The sequence below is a fragment of the Andrena cerasifolii genome, chromosome 3 (assembly GCF_050908995.1).
Source record: "Andrena cerasifolii isolate SP2316 chromosome 3, iyAndCera1_principal, whole genome shotgun sequence".
Classification (NCBI taxonomy): domain Eukaryota; kingdom Metazoa; phylum Arthropoda; class Insecta; order Hymenoptera; family Andrenidae; genus Andrena; species Andrena cerasifolii.
Window position 1 is genome coordinate 954,541 of NC_135120.1, and position 21,489 is coordinate 976,029.

At 39.5% G+C, this 21,489-nt stretch overlaps 1 protein-coding gene and 1 long non-coding RNA gene across 3 annotated transcripts in view; one reads left to right on the forward strand and one right to left on the reverse strand.

Moving 5' to 3' along the window:
* The window catches only part of LOC143367054 (dnaJ homolog subfamily C member 5), a 357,446-nt gene that overhangs the window by 238,061 nt on the left and 97,896 nt on the right, over window positions 1-21,489 (reverse strand). Inside the window, exon 5 of one of the 2 annotated variants that reach the window (XM_076808671.1) lies at window positions 2,073-2,129. The exons of the other annotated variant lie outside the window; for it this stretch is intronic. Within the exon in view, the coding sequence (XP_076664786.1) occupies window positions 2,073-2,129 (57 nt within the window). The remainder of the gene's footprint in view (window positions 1-2,072; window positions 2,130-21,489) is intronic. 2 annotated transcript variants of the gene reach the window in all.
* Window positions 1-21,489, forward strand: part of LOC143367113 (uncharacterized) — a 142,401-nt gene that overhangs the window by 44,317 nt on the left and 76,595 nt on the right. The gene's annotated exons all lie outside the window — the stretch shown is intronic.

Below are 21,489 nucleotides of genomic sequence, written 5' to 3' on the forward strand. Positions count from 1 at the left end.
GCAATGTACAGAGTATCCCGGCCAAGTTTATGCTGGCGCACAGTGTGTAAACGGCGTAGCCTAAACCTTAAAACTATCGTGAGTCGCGGTGTGTACGGCGCGTGTCGCGGTGCGTGTCGTGGTTTGTTTCGCGGTGCGTATCGCGATCGTCGGTAGCTGTTCGGCGAAGTGGGAGAGGAAAGACGATTTGACTGTTCGGTGTCGTGGCGGGGCAACCCTGCCACTGGACTCTAATCGGAGAGCCTGGGGTCCGTTCACGCAGTGGGCACAACCCGTGAGTGAGACGGAGGCTACAGGGACGCTCTCGAGAATAGAGGTAAATCTGTTCGGGAGATCGATGGCGGATAACGGCCTGCGTTCAGAGGATGGCTCACGCGCTGTCCTTCTGGGAACCGTGTTGGGGCAGTGTTTAAAAATGCGCAGTGACTCAGTCTGTCGACACATTAGAATTGGTGCTTACACGAGGGCTTGGTCTTTCACAAGAGCTGGTGTCAGCACACGAACGTGGAATCACACAGAAGGTCGCTGGGAGAGGCGTACTGCTCGTAATAACGCTCTAGGCGGTCTCTGTCAAAGAAGCCGTTGCCCCCGACCTATATGTCCTCGTCCACTGATTTTTGGAAGCGAGAAAGTTACTTGGTGCGTAACCCTCTCGCGCCGGTTCCCGGTAATTGCGGACGAGTGGTGGGGGGCAAGACCGTTGAAGCAGCGCGGTCTCGCTACCTCGCGTAGCCGCACGGTAGGGGACAAAATCGTTGTCCTACCGCGGTAACTCGTTACAATTGCACTGCAACCATGCAATATTTCAAGGTTGCTGCAACGTTCCTGCAATGATGCCGCAACGAAGTGTGCTGTATGACATATATACTTCTTTTTTAAAAAAAAACATTCAATTTGTTGTAACCTATTTTGATATTTTCTGTGCTTACACATGTGGAAAAATAAAAATAAAGCATTAACATAGCAACAACAGTACAAATTGAAGAGTATTTTTTTCATTAACACGTGTATCGAAACTTTTGAGCGGTTGCGTATATACCTACCTGCAAATCACGTTTTTTACAGGGTGCGGCCGTGTGATTAAAGTGATTCCTTATGCAAAAATAAATCAAAAATGTAGAATACAGTTTTTTCATCCGAGGCTTAGTTTTCGAGACAATCGCTAATTGCAAGTACGCATACACTCGACTAGAAAGGAACAGAATTTATCAGTAAATACGGTATACAACTGCGGACGGAATGAAGCCTTGTGTACAGATGAGTTGAAATTGTAGAATAATTATTTTCAAATGCGATTTGATCTCGAAATCATCAATTTGAAGGTAGGTCAGATCTTCAAACTTGATTTTCTTGAAAAGAAAACCATATTCGAAAAAAACTATTCTACAATTTCGTCTTATGTCTGCCTACGCTCAACTACGCCCCGGATGAAAAAATTTTGTTCCATAGTGTGATCTATTTTTGCATAAAGAATCACCTCCTGCTCGCTTGTACCACCACTTCGGCCGCATCCTGTATATTCCTGCGTTGAGACCACAAGAGACGTAAAATTCGTAATGGAAAAAAAATTAAATACCCGAGACACTGATATGATTATGATTATGAGTCAAACAATGCAAACACGTTACAGATTCGTGTCAATGGTTCTCAGCTCCAACTATTTTACCATACTTAGGTATGTATTATAAAAAATGCGAGATGGTTTTCTTTCTACCCTCGGATTATATCAGGAAATAAAATTGATTCACAAAGTCAATGATGTTTCAAGAAGGAAAAGTATAATTATTGTATTGTCACAGTTTCAAATCACTAGAAAGATAAAACCAAAAATTAAGGGCCACATCGTGAATTCTCGGCTGTCAATAAGTCAAAGAAAAATAAAAAACAAGAGTCCAGACTAATAACTACCAGACAAAACCTGGATGGTAATATTATTTTTATTGTTAAAAATATAATATTCTACAGATTCTAAAATATTCCATAATTGTTATCCAGTTGGAACAGAGTTCCTTTCATATTCATCTTACAAACTAAGGGAACTAAGAACCACTGATACTTAGAAAAGAACTTACCTTGGCTAGACTTCTGGGTTGATTCGTCACGACATCGACCTCTGGATTCTGGTCCCGCTACAATACAATAACAACGTAAAAAAACCGCTAATCTATCGTATTCTAGAAGAAGGCAGATGTGAAACATGCATGCTACGCTAAATTAGAAAGATTTTACAAATAATAGATTAATGAATCGGTAGTAAATGTGAAATGAGTGATGAATCGTGTGGTCAATTACGCGATATCAAATATTTACATATCGAGAATCGAAAAAATTATTTCTGTATAATTAAACATCTGTAAAAGCGGCTGTACAAATAATCACGAGGAAATGCAAACCAGTACTAAGGAACTTGGTCGATAAATTATTGTGGGATCAGGAACCCCCATACCATAAGAGGGAGCCCGAACTAAGAGACTCCGGAGAGTCGGCACTAGCCGTGGCTAAAGCGACTGATCAGCACATGGACGGCTTGGGTTCGAGTCCCGGCGCTCTCTTTTTCCGTGGCTCCCGAAACGCGTAGGAATTATGCGTAGGTATTTGCGCAAATGGTATATAATTAGTAAACTGACGATGGAGTGTTTGTACATTTTACAGTAATTTTTATGAAGTATACTTTTAAGCAGAAATGCTTGAACATTATTCTTAATTACATTTTACAGTAAACAATGAAAAACTTTTTACATGTTGCGGTTTTTATATTCACTGCTTGATTATACAATTGAAACTTTGACAGCGTGCAGTTTTAGAATTATGAACTATAAAACTCGACGCACTATGAACAACTTGACCAGTTGCTAGTTGGTTCAAATAGAAACAAATTTAAACATAAATATTTCCGTGTATATTTTACTTTGTTATCCGCTTATGGGCAGTTTACTTTTTTTATACGCTGGAAGAAAATGCCCACCACCCTCTCGTGGTTTCTATCGAACACTGACACTTTCATTTCATAAGTAATGAAAAAGCAGTAAGCAGACATTCATCGATCTCATTATTATGGAAAAGTGTAATTGGCCAAACGTGGACCAATAAGGCTGTTCGAGACATATAAATAACACATTATTGAGAAGGTTATGACACTTATTGGTGTGATTTGTAAACATCATTTCTGGAACTGAATGAATAAGGCCGATTACCTGAAACGGAGCGCAATGCGATCTTTTACAGCACGCTATGAAGTCAGTCTGAAAGTCACCAACCTAGAGGAAGTCTCATTTTAGAGAGGGCTTCGAAAAATCCAAACATATTTTTTCAAATTTTTATAAACGCGACCTTGGCGCGATATTGAAATAATAAGAGATTATTTGTCATTTTCATGGTGCAAAAATGTCTTTTCGCACTGAAACTAAATTTCCAAAAAGGTCAATCCTCCCTTCTTGAAAGTAAATAAGCTACACCGATTCTGTACCAACGCAGGGCGAGCGGGTGAGGCGGGGGAGGTGGAACCAGTGATGCCAGAACCGTGGGTTTTCGTCCACGGGCGCTACCCCCACTCTATGACAAAGCGTACCCCCATTCTACGACGAAGTGTACCCCCTCCTAGCGCCTGTACCGCACCACACAAGCATACCCGTCCCTCAATCCGTGTGCCGTACGCGTTGCCTGGCCGGCGCTCTCCGGCGAGAATTCGTTTTACTGACATCGAAGCGCTTGGGTCACAAGCAAAAAGTCCAGATTTCAAATCTCGGCGCGGATATTCTACGTTTTTCCTTTAATTATTCTCTAATTTCTCTTTCTATATTCTCAGAAGAATAAAGACTTGAAAACTTTTAATTTACAAAGCATTTTCGAAGCTTGATTTGCTGCTAAAGATGCGATTCCCTTCTGGCTTGTACCGCACCACTACAAGCGTACCCTTACCTTCTGTCCGTGTGCCGCACGCGCTGCCTGGCCGGCGTTCTCCGCCTAGAATTTATTTCACCGAGATCCTAGAGCTTGGGTCGCAAACAGAAAATCCGAGGTTCAAATCCCGGTGCGAAGAGTCTACATTTTTCATTAATTATTCTCTAACTTCTCTTTCTATATTCTCAGTAGAACAAAAACTTGAAAACTGTTAATTTACACAGCATTTTCGCAATTGCCGAATGGACGATGTTGCTCTTCTGCCTTTTTTTTAATACATAAACAGAAATAAATCTTATTTATGTATAATATTAAATCTCTGTTTATGTATAAAAAAAAGGCAGAAGACCAACATCGTCATTAGCCAGCTGCGAAAATGTTTTGTAAATCAATAGTTTTCAAGTTTTTATGCTACTGAGAATATAGAAAGAGAAGTTAGAGAATAATTAATGAAAAATGTAGACTCTTCGCACCGGGATTTGAACCTCGGATTTTCTGTTTGCGACCCAAGCTCTAGGATCTCGGTGAAATAAATTCTAGGCGGAGAACGCCGACCAGGCAGCGCGTACGGCACACGGACAGAAAGTAAGGGTACGCTTGTAGTGGTGCGGTACAAGCCAGAAGGGAATCGTATCTTTAACAGCAAATCAAGCTTCGAAAATGCTTTGTAAATTAACAGTTTTCAAGTCTTTATTCTCCTGAGAATATAGAAAGAGAAATTAGAGAATAATTAAAGAAACAAAGTAGAATATCCGCACCAGGATTTGAACTCTGGACTTTTTGTATGTGACCCAAGCGCTTCAATGTCGGTAAAACGAATTCTCGCCGGAGATCGCCGGCCAGGCAGCGCGAATGACACGGATAGAGGGACGGGTATGCTTGTGTGGTGCGGTACAGGCGCTAGGAGGGGGTACGCTTGGTCGTAGAATGGGGGTACGCTTGGTCATAGAGTGGGGGTAGCGCCTGTGGGCGAAAACCCACGGTTCTGACATCACTGGGTGGAACGCGACCCGTTGACGTGGGGTTGAGGCAGTGGAGGGGAAACACGACTCGTTGACGTGGAGGAGGGGCGTACCGTAGGTGAATCACCACGCGTTGTCGGAGGCGCGAAAATTCCAAACGATCCGCTGAATTTTTCTCTATCTCTCCCTCGGCCCATAGACAAAACATAGGGAGATATTACGCGTAGAAGATACAAGTCGAAACCTGCATGACCATCGCGTGATCACCACGCCAAAAACATAGTTCTAATGATCGAAGGTCCAGTTCCGAGAATAATGCGAAGTATCTTCGCGCATTGTCGGAACCGCGAAAATTCAAAGAGTTCCTATCGCTTTAAGGCTAGATGATGCACGCGATAGCCGCGTCGCAGCCGTGCAAACCGTAGTGACACGTGCAGGCGTGACCGCGAACGAGTCGCGACGTTCGAACAATGAGTGCGAGAGAGAGGTACAATATGAATCTATCTCTCTCCTTCTTCGTCTCCAGACAAAATATATGCATTATTATTATTATTATGCGTAGAAGATGCAAGTCGAAACGTCCATGAACATTATGAATTCGGTAATTACGCGAACACCTATCGAGAAACATATAGCTATAATGATCGAAGGTCCACTTCCGAGAATAATCCACAGTATCTTCGTGCGCGTTCTCGTAGGCGCGAAGATTCAAAGTGGACCGTCACCCTGTTTTCGTCCGAAGGCTAGATGACACACGCGACAGCCGCGTCGCAGCCACGCAATTCGCATGCGCAGATGCAAGTTGAAATCATGTCTACCGCGCGAACCTGAGACAAAACACAGAGCGATAATGCTCCAAGAGCTGGTCGTCTGAGCAAATACATGCGCATCGCCAGTACGTTGATCGTGCATTTGCAAAAGTATGAGTAATACAGTATTTTTCATGTCACGGTAAGGGTATACGTGTAAATATGTAAGACAGTGGGCCGAGGCGTCGTCAAGACAAGATCGAGAACAGCGTTTGACAGAACACACATCGATCCGAGTCATCGTTAAGTGAAGATCGGGACCAACAGCGCAGCACAAAGTATGAGTGTGTTGGATGAGTCGAAGGTATGTCTGTACGAATTTCATTACGCGTATATGCGTGCGAAGTTTGGCGATCAGTGCAAGGTTTTTTATACGGACACCGACAGCCTCTTGTATCAGCTGAAGTGCGATGACACATACGACGCGATAAAATGCGACGTCGTCAACCTTTTCGATACCAGCGATTACGCGACGAACAATCTGTACAGTGTCAGCCGTTAAAACTGCAACCTACGCGCGCGCGAACAGACGAAATGGCAACACCGCCTCACAGACGCATTTCACTACAACCATTCACCGGCCCGGCGTTCGGAGGGCTGCCAGAGATCGCTGGCGAATTTCCCGGCCCAGGTAAGTGATCCGCGCGCTCCGCTTTTATGATCGGTTTACCAACCACTCGCACTCCAAATTACTGTAATGAGGTTTGAAAACAATATCGACTGGTCTCGTACCCGTCTTAATTTAAAAAATTTTAACTACGAAAGGGTTGACCGCGGCGCTATTAAGGCTGATCGAGTACTCGGAAAAAGCGAGCCGAGCCGAGCCGAGTACCCATAAAAACCGAGCGGCTCGATAAAACCGAATAGCTCGAATTTTTTTGAGCGGCTCGAAAGAACCAAGCTGCCCGAAAGAATCGAGAAGCTTGAAATTTTTCGAGTGGCTCGAATATACTTGGAGCAGATCGAAATTTTCGAGCAGGGCGACTGTGTCGAGTACCTGACACCGTACAAGCGCGGCGCCGGCATGAACCTGAGACGACGACCGAGGAAAAAAAACGTCAATCAACCAGGCATGCGTCGGCGAATGCGACGATAACGCGAGGTCTGCGACAACAAATTATGACGAACCTGCAATTAGAGCGCGAATGCATCGACGTACCGTTCTTTCGGGGGGGTGTTTATGCGCGACACGCTCCCCGTGCGCGTAGGACCGAACGAATGCGGTATCGCGAATCTTGACGAGAATCGCGGCGAAGGCATGCGCTGGGTCGCGTACGTGAAACGCGGATCGCGCGTGCAGTATTTTGACAGTTTTGGGAATATGCGACCACCTGCGGAACTGTTCGAGGAACGACAACTACGACCGTGATCAAGTACAATCACGACCGCTTTCAGCGTTTCGACGAGACGAATTGCGGTCACTTGTGCGTACAATTTCTGTAACAAATGGCTCTGGAATTGTGGTCTCGACACTAATCAAGATAAATTGACGAGCAATCGCACGTCCGAGTCACTTTCTCTCTCTCAGTCTCACTAGCGTAACCGACAGCGACGGTAGTACAATGTCCCTCACGCTCAAGTTAACAGGTCGTAGCAGCGTGCTTAATTATTTTCCACCGATAGATTTGAGTGACGGACAGTACAAACTAGGACTCGCCGACTTTGAGACGTTTCACATGATACCGAACACTGACTTGAGCAACGATACGTTCTAGTTCGTCGCGAACAAGAACGTCGCAATCCCCAGCGTCGACGTCGCTCGCAAATACATTACGATTCCCCACGGTTCCTATGAATTAGACGCTATCGCCAAGCACTTCAGGTAGCGACTGCTCAATCAACATCCTCGTGATCGCAAAAACCACGATGCAGCTAACGATGCGGACGACGATGACAAGTATCGTGACAAGTACCATGAAAAGCGAGCTGTACCGCTCGTTCGTCGTGGACTTCACCAAACCGAACAACGTGGTATCATTTGTTGGGATTCTCAGCGAAGCGTGTTTTGGCACCGACAACCTGGTACGAGTCCGACGAATCCGTGAACATTATAACCGGTAACATAATCAGAGTAACGTGCAACGTCACTACCGGTGAGTACAGCTACGACAAGCCGGTACACACGATTCACGAATTTTTCGCCTCACGTACCCCCGGAATATAAGATATCGGAAACTCCACGACACGTCATTTACCTGCCGATCGTTGCACGAGCGATACACGATCTAACGGTACGCATCGTCGATGAATACGATCGTCTTATAGATTTTCACTACATAAGATAACGTGACCGCGTGCACGTGAGTACATAGCACGTTGGTGTTTAATCACACGTACGACTCATCGTTCACCGTCGCTGCTGCTGCTACTCCTCTCGTCTATGTCACGCGTCATCGCCAAAGAAAAACACCACCACCAACAACGATAACTCCAACAACAAGCATACTAATAAAGGCGTGGAGCGGAATGGGAAGAAGAAGAAGAGGAACTCCCTAGACTAATCGAAACGCGCGTTTCCTACGATCCCTGGGATTCATCGTGACATACTAACATATCACTTACATACACACGTACACGCGCGTCGGACACGATGTCTACCATACTGGAAGTAACGAGTACACCGGCTTTCGACGATCGTATCACGAAGATCGAGGTACACGCTTACAATCCGTGCGCCAACACGACGTTCGACAATAACGACGAGATAAGAATACCCATTCAGCAACAAGATCTGTACACGCTCCCGTGCGAAAGTTATCTCTACGTCGAAGGTCGCGTCTCTTTGATGACAGCCTTGACGACTGCCGCGGACGTGAAAGCTAGTACGAGAGTTTTTCTCGACAACAACTGCGTCGCATTCATGTTCGACGAGGTTCGATACGAACTGGACGGAGTGGAGATCGATCGTTCCAGAAATTCGGGACTCACCACCACGCTGAAACATTAGGCGTCTTGGTCCTCCGACAGGAGCAAAGCACTGACGAACGCTGGTTGGGACCATACCATCGTATACAATAAAGATATTTTTAATAGTGCGGCGCTGATGAACGCGCGACACGAGTTGATCCTGATTCGGGCACGAGTCGATACGAACGCGATGTACGCAGCCTCCATCACCCCCGCGATAATACCGAAACTCGAGATTAACATGATTCAATGGCGTATGCCCCACGTCGTGCTAGAAGAGATGAGCAAATTGTCGATGCTAAGTCTCCTGGAAAGTGATCGACCGATCGCGGAACCTGTACGAGTATCCTTTGCTGCAAACGACTACGAAACACACGTGGACCGTGAAAGCCTCGTCGCAGATCGAGAAACAACGATGCGTGATATTCGCTATGCAAACCGATCGAAAAAGTAATCTCGAAAAAAGCGCAATCTGATTCGACGCGTGCAAACTCACGAACGTACGATTGTGTCTGAATTCCGAGGCGTATCCGTATGACGACTTGGACCTGGATTTTGATAAATCTAAATATGCGCTCCTGTACGATATATACATGAAATTTGCCTGTTCGTACTATGGCTACGGCGAACCGTAGCTGAACACGATCGAATTCTTACGATACGCCCCTATCGCGATCATAGATTGTTCTCGACAGAACGAGTCGGTAAAGAGTGCAACGGTGGACGTGCGAATCGACTTCGAGTGTAGAGATAACGTACCCGCTAATACCTCAGCATATTGTTTGCTCATACACGATCGTATAGTCTAGTACAGTCCTTTGACAAACGTGGTGCGAAAAATCACGTGATGCAAACGGCAGCTACTAGGACGATGATAATCGCAAAGACCTCAGTCGCTATTCCGCCACCGTCGCTGCTACTACATACTACTACTACTGCCTAACAATTTAATCCGTCGTGGTCGACCTACAAGGCTTTAAGACGTAACACATTCGTCGTGTAGGAAATCTCGGTTCTCGCGAACAATCGACACAGAAACGACGATCTGCCATTGGCTTTTCGAACCACCATACTCCTACGCTCGCCTGTCGCTGTTTGAGAAGCGTCAAACGACCTGGCTCACAGCGCCTCATTACGGGCTTCGCTGGTCCGACGCACAGTGTGACGGATTGCCAATCTAGCTGGACAAAAGTCATTTTGGTGACCATCATAAAATGCTTTAACTTTTAGTGCAAGTTATTCAAGAAGGTGTATATCGGCCGAAAATATACCTGTAATCTAATTTTATAAAGCCTAATGACTTTCGGACTTGGTCAAAGTTAGTCGATTCGATGATCTGTTTTACAAGATAATGTAGCCCTAATTTGATTTCTACAAAGAATTGTGTGTTCCAGATCCTATTGGTAATATATTTTTGTGCTTTATGTTAGAATTCTGTTCATAAGATATGTACTTTAAAATACAGTAGAATAATAATACTTCATTATTTCAGATTATAATTGTTTTTTAATACCTTAACGTCATAGAAAAAATTTACGAATTCCGTCGATGTATTTCATTTTTTACGTAAACCTACAAAATGCTGTTGGTACCCGCTGTTCTTCTTTCAAATACCATTGTATTGGCCAATTCATTACCTGCAAAATAAGCCATACTTTGGCTGCCGATAGGTGCCGATGGTCAAAATATTTCGATTTTTAGCAAGCAACGTCTAGTGGCTTCGTACGGAATACGCAACACCCAGCACGCAGCACGGCCAATGCGCTCGTCACTTGACACCTTGCTTACATTATGTCGATGGATTCGGACGCGTTATCTGATGCTGAAATGTATACAAGCTTCTCCGATCCTATACTTTGTATACTGATCGAATAAATACAGATAATTTCCACAGACTCCATGCCAATGCATCTCGACCGATTCCTCAGTCATTCAGTGAAGAGCGTGCAGTAATATTCTCTCTGTGATTTCTCGTTTTCGATCATTTCTGGTGTTGTCTTGTTTTTATTGTTATTATTGTTATTTGGTGAAGTTCTCCTTGTTATTGTTGGTATTCTTGATTGTTTTCACTGTTTATATTGTTAGCTTCTTATTGTTTTTGTTGTTACATCAACAGTGTGCATATAAGTTCTTCCATATACCATGGAAACTAATGGTAAGTTATCCTATACATAAATATACTCATATACGTGTATAATATATGTATAAATGTACATGTAACGCATATTATGCATATACAAGAGGTGGTCAATTTATTATACTCATCTTAATTTGATTACATATTCAGCATATTTAGATGTACATTTTGGTGTAACAATGGTGACTGTTTTGATTTCGCGGTAGAATTACTTACTATAGACACTGGTCTATAGGTTTATACTACGTGCATACTACTTTGCGTCAAGTTTTACGTATAATTCATATTACAAGAAGCTACAATAGTTTTTTCTAAATTACCAACAGAAAAATGATGTCGTCTCTTGGAAGAAATAAGTTAAAACGCGGAAAATGATCTATTAACATCCCATGATGTTACTGGAGCGTTTTAATAGAATAGTTGCGAATATGGTCAGTATTCATGGTATATTTTGTTGTGTACGTTTGAATAGTTCAATAATTTAATGGTATACTGTAATATGTTTAACAGAATTCTTTTAAATTTGAATAATAGTTTGTTTAATGCACATATAATGTTAAATACATCGATTAAATGCAATTTTACAAATTTTCTAGTCTACGCAAATACGTATTTACAAAATGTATCCTGCAATATACGTTGCATACATTTTCCATATATTCTGCATTTTCCTTGCATATCGTAACTGCATAAACTTCCGCAGTCTAATAATAACTATTACTGATAAAAATGTAGGAAGAGTTGAATATAACTGTATTATAATTATAATACATTTCATACTGAGTGTAATGAGTAGACTATTTACTGTATATTCTGTCTTTTATATCATGTATTATACAACATAATATATAATATAATTAATAATGTATAATACATTTTATAAAAGTCATGTAGTGTTGGAAAAATATCAAGTAGTTACTATTCCATGTATTTTAGCACGCAGCATTTGTCGAAAAGATCTTTTTGAGATTTGGAGGAAAGAAAAAGATCTATCAAAAAGAAGGGAAAGTGTATTCAAGTACGTGTTGGATGTTTTGGGCCAAACTGCAGAACAGGGTAGCATAGATTTAATCAGAAAGCAAACTGAATCTCTATGCTCTCAATTAACCAGTAGATGGAAAGCGAACAAACAAACGTATCAATCGTTTGTAAAGTATGAAGAAATGTGGTTACGCGAATCTATTAACTTTTTTGACGTAACTGTGGTTGGAAATGAAGTACCGAGTACATCTGGGTTATGAATGGCACCTGCATCTATCGGTCGTCCTACTAAAAGTTTTCAGGAAAGCAGCGGAAAAACTAAAAAACTGAAAATACAGTCTATTATGGACATTGCATCCAACGAAGAGATATATTTATTTTTATTTTTTTATATATTTTAGCTTGCGTAAAGAAGGAAACAGAGATGTGGCCGTCATTTTGAAAGAGATAACGAATTCTCCAAGGAGGGCTAATAGAATAAAAAAGTCTTACCACCATTTACCACAACACGAAGTAGTGCCATATACTTCTGAGGAAGCACTAGCACTATATATAGATGCAAAAATGACTTCACATCAGTATCGTTTAATATATTCGGGAGCGAAAGCACGAAATGTAAAAATTTACCCAAGTTATTTCAAGATTGCACAAGCAAAAAGAGATTGCTATCCGTATGAGCAATATATAAACATTACAGAAATTGCTGCAGAAAGACAGTTACAAGCACTTTTGGATCATACTTCTACACGATTAATACAAGCACAACCAGAAATAATCAACAAGATTGAAACCGACAGAACACTAATGCTATTTTATAAATGGGGATGTGACGGTAGTTTAAGCCATAGTATATATAAGCAAAAAATCGGTGGAGAAGAAAGCAATTATCACGAGGATAACGATTTATTTCTGCTTTCTATGGTCCCGCTGAGGCTAACAGATGGAACCCAAGTCCTATGGCAAAATCCTCAACCATCTTCTACACGGTACTGCAGACCGATAAAATTAATATTTACAAAAGAATCTCCGGAATTAATTACAACACAGAAACTAAAAATAGAGACCGAAATTGAAAAACTAACTCCAACCAGAATTACAATGAAAGAACAACAGGTCACAATAGAACACTCTTTATTATTTACAATGATGGATACAAAAATCTGCAACTCTGTCACTGGAACTACATTTCAGAAATGTTATATATGTGGTGCTACACCAAAAATGATGAACAAACTAGATATAACAAAAACTTCAGAAAAAGCAGATATTTCCACGTATCATTTTGGGCTATCAGTACGACACACTTGGATTCGATGTTTCGAGTGCCAATTCCACATATCGTATAGATTGGATGTGAGAAAATGGCAAATTAGAGCAGCCGAAGAAAAATAAATAATTAATAAAAGGAAGGCAGAAATTCAAAAACAATTTCGAATTCGTACGGGATTAATTGTAGATCGTACAAAACAAGGAAGTGGAAATACGAATGATGGAAATACAGCAAGACGCTTCTTCGCTGATCCAGATACATCTGCAGACATTACAGGCATCAACAAAGACTTAATAAATCGGTTTGCAATTATGCTACGTACTATTTCAAGCGAACACGAAATTAATACAAATGCTTTTCGACATTATGCGAAAGAAACAGCTGCATTGTTTATTGAACATTATTCGTGGTATTACATGCCTGTCTCTGTCCACAAATTACTATTTCATGGTGCAGAAATTATCAATTTTGCACTTCTACCTATTGGTCAACTTTCTGAGGAGGCACAAGAAGCAAGACATAAGGACTGCAGAAGATTCCGCAGAAGCCATACCAGAAAATCTTCTCGGGAAAACACAATGACCGATTTAATGCACATGCTTTTAATAACATCAGATCCTCTCGTTGCACAATACAGGAAACAAAGTTGTACAAATAAAAAGAAAATATCAGATATACAACACCTTTTACAAGAACCTTAACACCAGTAGCGATTCAACCGATGAATTTTCTGATGCTTCGGAAAGCGACAAAATTATAAATTAAATAGAAAATTGTAAGTATATAATCGAAAATATTGTCTTTTTTAATAAATTATTGCAAACCCATATTACTCTCAAGACAGCACTCAGTTATAATTTATATTCAATTACAAATAGATTAGAATATGTTGTTTAATTAACGAAGATAGATTTATTTTTATAAAAATGTAATTATTATTCATATTTGATAACATACTAATCATATCAACTGATAAATGTAATGAAATCGTCCATTTCGAATTTTGTCCAGCTAGATTGGCGATCCGTTACACTTTGCGACGGCTGGGTGCCGTACCATAGGCTTCCAAATGCTCGCCCACGAGCTCGCAACCGTCGACGTGGTGTTCGCGAAGGGAGTAAAGAAAAAGGATTGGCTACTACACCTGCTCCTACAAACAGACCTAAACATCGTAGATATGGCTGAGATGTACGAGAACAACGACAACGACAGCGACAGCGACAACGACAACGACAACGACAACGACAACGACAACGACGACAACGACGACAACGACGACAACGACGACAACGACGACAACGACGACAACGACGACAACGACGACAACGACGACAACGACGACAACGACGACAACGACGACAACGACGACAACGACGACAACGACGACAACGACGACAACGACGACAACGACGACAACGACGACAACGACGACAACGACGACAACGACGACAACGACGACAACGACGACAACGACGACAACGACGACAACGACGACAACGACGACAACGACGACAACGACGACAACGACGACAACGACGACAACGACGACAACGACGACAACGACGACAACGACGACAACGACGACAACGACGACAACGACGACAACGACGACAACGACGACAACGACGACAACGACGACAACGACGACAACGACGACAACGACGACAACGACGACAACGACAACGACAACGACAACGACAACGACAACGACAACGACAACGACAACGACAACGACAACGACAACGACAACGACAACGACAACGACAACGACACCGACAAGGTCGACAACGGCTACGATGTCGATGATGATTATTGCGAAATTGTGCATGACACAGTCGTTCCTAACCTGAAAGCAATGCCTACAGCGAACACTGTGCGATGCGCTTTCCACAACGGTGGCGATTGTGTGTACGCACTGGAAAACGTTCAGAAAATTTGGAAGTATATGCACTGTGGAATCTAACGTGCGAAATACATACACACATGAAAAACTTATTTCAGAAAGCGAATACTACGAACCGCACTCTTTGTTAGATTGTGAATTATTATCGTTAGGCTTGGGTTCGCTGATACGCGATGCTTGCCTATGGATGTGCAGGCATGTATTTTTTATTATTTTGGTTTTAACCAATGAGGAGTCCTTAGTCAACTCCGCCTTCCTGGAAAAGCTGAAGGTGGAGGAGTTTTAAATAATTCGTCACCAGCATCTTAACGCTCGTAGACGTGACATATCACCTATTGCTTCGTGAAATATACGTACAGAAGTGTTACAATTTTGTGAACGGTGACCATGCATCGATTTCGACATCGACTTCGGCATCGGCAGTCCCATCGACTTGTGCGGCGCGTAACGATTGGGAGACTTCATACTGCATAGTGAAGAATAAGGGACAATTACAGTGCCTGGTGTGCTTTACCACTTTCAATTGTGGAAGAGTTTTCAACCTACACAGGCATTACGATAAGTATCATGCTACTCAGCTTGATGCTTTATCAACGGAAGAACGAAAGAAAGCAATAGAGTGCCGGAAAAAACACCTAAATCAAGCGGGAAGAAATGGACAGCAACAAGTAAGTTTTTCTAATTTAGTACTGGAATATTGAATGATTATCAGTTCTTGTAGAACATGTACTAGTTCATTGGTTTCATTGTAGGAAAGTAGTGATAGTAAGGAGAAGATCTGGCGACGCAGCTACGAGCTGTCACTTAAAATTGCAAAAAGTGGGAGAGCATACACCGATGGCGATTTTATAAAGGAGTGTGTAAGAAAGTCGGTAGAGCTACTTTGTCTGGAACGTCGCCAACAATTTGAAGCAATCCCTCTATCGCGAAACACAGTGATGAGAAGAATTAAAGAAATGGCAACAGACGTGACTCAACAATTAGCGGATGCTGCCCATGAATTCATCTGTTTCAGTTTGGCGTTGGATGAGGCAACAGTCGTGACAGGTACACCACATGTTGCCATATTTATACGAGGTGTAAGTGAAAAAAAGACAACAGAGGAACTCCTGAATTTTTGTCCGTTAAAAGAAAGCACGACAGGAGAGGACTTCCTCTCGTGCGCAGAGGATGCGGTGGAAAAAATCGGATTAGACTGGGCGAAATTGGTATCGGTTACAACCGAAGCACAGTGTAACGAGTATATATAAAAAAAAATTAAAAATCAATTTACTATTAAGATACAGTTATTTACATGTAATTGATATGTTAATCATATTTGTACACAAAAAAATAATTTTTAACATAAAATAATTCATTAAAATATATTTTTTTAACATAATTTTTATTACTTAAACATATCGTGCATACTTTTGTAAAACAAATAAAATATATTTTTTTTTAAATACATTTAAACATAAATTAATAACAATCATATGAAACAATTATAAAAAATAAAATTTATTTTTTAAATAATTTGTATTGATAATAAATTTTAAATTATTCATTCTTATTATACATCTTCATCACTATCAGTTGAATCTCTTTTAAAAATAAATATTCTAGCACAGATTTATCTAATTTTTCGTTTTATTAATGTATTTCTTCTCATGTGGGAGCACTCTGGAGCAGATAAAATTCACACCAAATTAAAGGGCATAAAAATAACTAATTGTAGTAAAAAAAATGAAAGAACCGAGAAAAATATGTTTCGTTTTTTTTTTAATTCTCTCCAGAAGTTAGAAAATGCGACAGAAAAAAGTAATAATTTAAGCCACTGGTACGTATCCATATTTTTAAATGCAAGCATTTTTAATTAATAAAACGAAAGAAGGATATATTTTGCTTATTTTCAAAAAGAAAGAAAGAAAAGAACTAATAAATACAACAAAAATGCAGTGGGTAAATATTTCCTATATGCAGTCTGTGGCAGCTTGCGTTTGGTTATTCGACTTTGAATGTAATTACTGATCTTAAATCCTTTACTTACGTTACTAAGTTATGATGTTCTTATGTCGGAGGACTGTTTACTATCAATTCTGTGAAATGACATACAAAATTTAAAAACTCAAATTTTTGCTTTTTGCACCTTCCATGACGGGAAACTACAACGGATTCGTTTGCCACCTCCGAACCGGTCTAAAAAAGCTAGGAGTTCTTCATAATATTAGCAATTTCCATTGTGTGATACACCAGGAGAATTTATGTGCAAAACGTATCCAGTTCGAGGACGTTATGTCAGTCGTAGTTCGAACGACGAATTATATTCGAAGGAACGGGTTAAAACGGAGACAGTTCAGTAGATTTTGCGAAGAGTTAAAGTGTGATTATGTTGACTTGCCATTATATACCGAGGTGCGTTGGCTTAGCCGAGCTACACTTTTAGATAGATTTTTCAAACTTCGAAACGAACTTTCACTGTTTACGGACATGGTGGGTCACCGTGCCTAAATTACACGACCATAAGTGGTTATGCAATTTAGCTTTTTTCTCAGACTTAACCGATCATTTGAGTACATTAAATGTAGTTTTACAAGGAAAGGGTAGAACCATAATAGATTACTTGCAATCTATACGGAAATTTCAATTAAAAATTGACTTATTGGGCACACAGTTGGAAGAAAAAGATTTTTCCCACTTTCAAAAATTGAAGTCTATACTCACAGACGAAGTAAATGTTGATCGAAATATATATAAAAAAATAGTACAAGATCTACGACAAGATATTTCAACCAGATTTCAAGATCTATATAAATTAGAAGAATATTTTGATATAGTCACATCACCGTTCTCAGTAGACGTCACAAAAGTTCCAGAAAATTTAAAATTGGAATTAATGAATTTAAAGGTAGACCAAGTATCGGAGAGAAAATATAACGAAGCAGATAATATAATCGAATTTTACAAAAACATTCCGCAGTGTAGGTTTCCACACTTACATAAGTTACGAAATCGACAACGCGATCAAAAATGACTAATGAGAATCTGAAAAATTCGTTAATTCTGAGTTCGTGTCAGACAATTGTCCCAAATTTAACAATTTTAGTAAAACAAACCACGGACCAAGATAAAAAACATAATCACTCATTCGACTGACATAACGTTACTTGTATGTATAGGGTAGAGTGGGGGAATTACTCCATATACGTTGTTCATAATTCACCCAAATGGACAAAGTTAAATAATTCCAAATGAATATGTATATGTACGTGTTCGAGTATATTCGTATATACATTTTATATGTACAAAGTGATCGCCTGATTTTATTCAGAATTAAGTAAGTGAAGTACAAAAAAAATATGTTTTTTGGGTAGTATAGTTTCAATGCAGTATAGACTCAATAACAATACCGCGGGAGGACAGAACAAGCGAAACAAACAAATATCGCGGTGTTCGTGTTTACCCCGCGTCTGTAATTCCACCCCATGCTCCCCCAATGAGGGACGTAAAGCGTGATAATTGAATATTGTTGACAATATTCAACTATCACGCCTTACGCGCCTCGCCTTGTATCGCGGTATGAAACTTTTAGTGAAAATATTTATTAGTTGACTATTTTGACTTATACGTATCGATCCACAGTGGGGTATTTGGCCTCAAAAGCTGGCCAAAAGTCGATTTCAAATATTTCGCGTAAGTCGTAAAATTTTGCTGCTCGAGGCAGTTGAATGTGTGAGAAACAATGTAGCAATATTGTTTTTTTCATTTGTGCACTCATGAAGTAACGGGCTTCGTCGAAAGTTAGAAGATTGTAGAGCACGCATTTCTTTCTAAACCATCCTCTGAAACATCGTTGGCTTATTAGTAATTTTTACATGTGTAAGGAAATTGTGTAAATTCTTCCATTATGGAAGCTTTTCAGGTAAGTATATACTGCACTTTCGAACAGGTTTTAGTTTTTCCTCATATATATTTATACAGTTATTAACTTTTGAAGATAACCAAGAATTCAGTAAATTTTCTTTACGATAATAAGATTTCATTAATGATTTTGTTCTACTTCCGGGTGAGTCGGGATGCTCTTTTTGGTGTCATTACTTTTAGTAAAGATTTGTGATCACAATGCAAAAAAAATTGGTTCCGGATTCGTTCGGATGGAAGTTTTATAGCTAATGTAGCTACAAATGACAAACAAGACTTGCAGTGTTTCACATACGCCTGTACGGTCGCATTTCCGTGCTAACAGGTATGAGCCCGATATGCTAGTGATGGGACTGATACTAATACTATTGATGATATTCAATCAATTCGATACCAAAGTACTCAATAGGAAATATCGATACGCATCGAAATTTTAGGTACTTGCTATCAATTATCGATACCGATTCTTCTTCGACCGATACCATATAAATACTATACCGAATCAAAACCGGTTTGATACTTTCCGAAAGTATCGATATTCGTTTGATATTTTCCGAAAGTATCGATATTCGTTTGATACTTTCTGATAGTATCTATATTCGTTCGATACGATTACGAAATTATTGATATTCGTTTGATACCTTACGAAATTATCGATACTTGTTTGATACTGTACGAAATTATCGTTATTTATTTGATAATTCTGTGATCAGATGGCAAACCTGATATGATATCTATTTGATATCTACATGAAATATATATATATATATATATTTTTTCATGTAGATATCAAATAGATATCATATATATATATATATATATATATATAATACCTGTCGCATGCTTGTACGAAAGTATCGGTTTCGATTTGCAATTTAGTACTTCACGAAAATATTATTTATTACCAATCATTATATGATAATATAACAATCAAGTAGGAGTAGGAATCACTATCATAAACTACCTATATAATTGAATTTTTATTAATAAATTATGTACATATACATTATTCCTTAATGTATAGAAATTGATGCATTATGCAATGTTATTAAGAAATAGTATTGTTTACTTTTTTATCCTTTAACCGATTTCTTTTCTTACTTACTGACTCTCCAGCCTTTGAAAAGACTCGTTCAGGAGGCACGGAGCTTGCCATAATATAAAAATATTTTTTTACCAACTCGGCTAGAACGAAAAATTTGTTTGCATTTTGCTTCCAATAAATAAGAGGATTTATTTTTCTGGATAAATAAGTTTCTTTAAAATAGTTATCTAACTGTAATTGTAGATTATGATCTAATGAGCTTCTATTTCTCCCTTCGATATAATTATCAAATGAAGCCCCAAAACTGGATTCATCCTCTGTCACTGGTGACTCAATGTTTCCAAATTTCCAGTTTCCCTTGTTGGCGACCCATTTGAAGAATTGGCTGATCTAATAAGATGGTATCGGGCTGTTTGAAAATTAATGTGGCTAATGAAGGGTAAATCACGAAATCATAGTTACATAATTATTTAAAAAAAAAGTTATTTATCGAGAAAATTAAATCCGCTTATTTATTGGAAGCAGAATCTAAACAAATATTTCATTCTGGCCGAGATGGCAAAAAAATATTTTTGTATTATGGCACGCTCCGTGCCTGCTGAACGCGTTTTTTTTTCAAAGGCTGGGGAGTTAGTCAGTACAAAAAGGAATCAATTAAAGGATAATAAAGTTAATCAAATATTATTTCTTAATAACATTATATAACGCACAAATTTCTATACAAGGAATAATGTACATCATTTATTAATAAAAATTCAATTATATAGGTAGTTCATGATATTGATTCCTACTCCTACTTAATTGTTATATTATCAAATCATGATTAGTAATAAATAATATTTTCGTGAAGTCCTCAATTGCAAATCGCAACCGATACTTTCGTACAAGCATGAAGCAGGTATTATATTAGGGTCAGGTATAATAACAGCGATGCTGAGCCTCGCCCTTTCTATACTTCGCGTTTTCTAACTCCACGACGTTGTATTGATTATTTTATAAAGAATAAAGACGATTAATTATTATTATTATATACATATTTTCAAGTAGATATCAAATAGATATTCACATTTTCAGGTAGGTATCAAATAGATCTCAATATTTACGTGTAGGTATCAAACTGATATCGATATTCTCGTGTAGGTATCAAATAGGTATCGATATTTTTGTGTAGGTATCAAACAGGTATCGATACATTCGTATATGTAAGTATTGAAGAAGAATCGATTCCTTTTGATACCTTTGACTTTAATATGTATCAATGCCAGATTGAAATTTGTAGAACGGTATCGATATGTATCGATACGGTATTAGTCCCATCACTCGGGGGCCATGCCATGAAAGATAAGTAATCCCTTCCTCAAAGAAACCATAGAAATGATTCTTCCTTGTGACTAGGACAGGTCCTTGGACACACAAGATTCATATTCGCATGATGGAGACGACGCAGCTGTTGTGTCTTCCGACGCGACAACGAACCGTGGCCATCATCATCTGATTGATCATTGATTTATTTTATTGTGACACAAATATATTTTTTAAGACCAATAGAGTATTTTTGTTTTTCATTAAACAACAAAAAATAATTTTGGCCAATTTTCTTCAATTATTGACGCCATATTGGAGCTGTCATTTTGAAGTTTGAAGTTTTGACATGAGATTCAAAATCAGCGGCCCC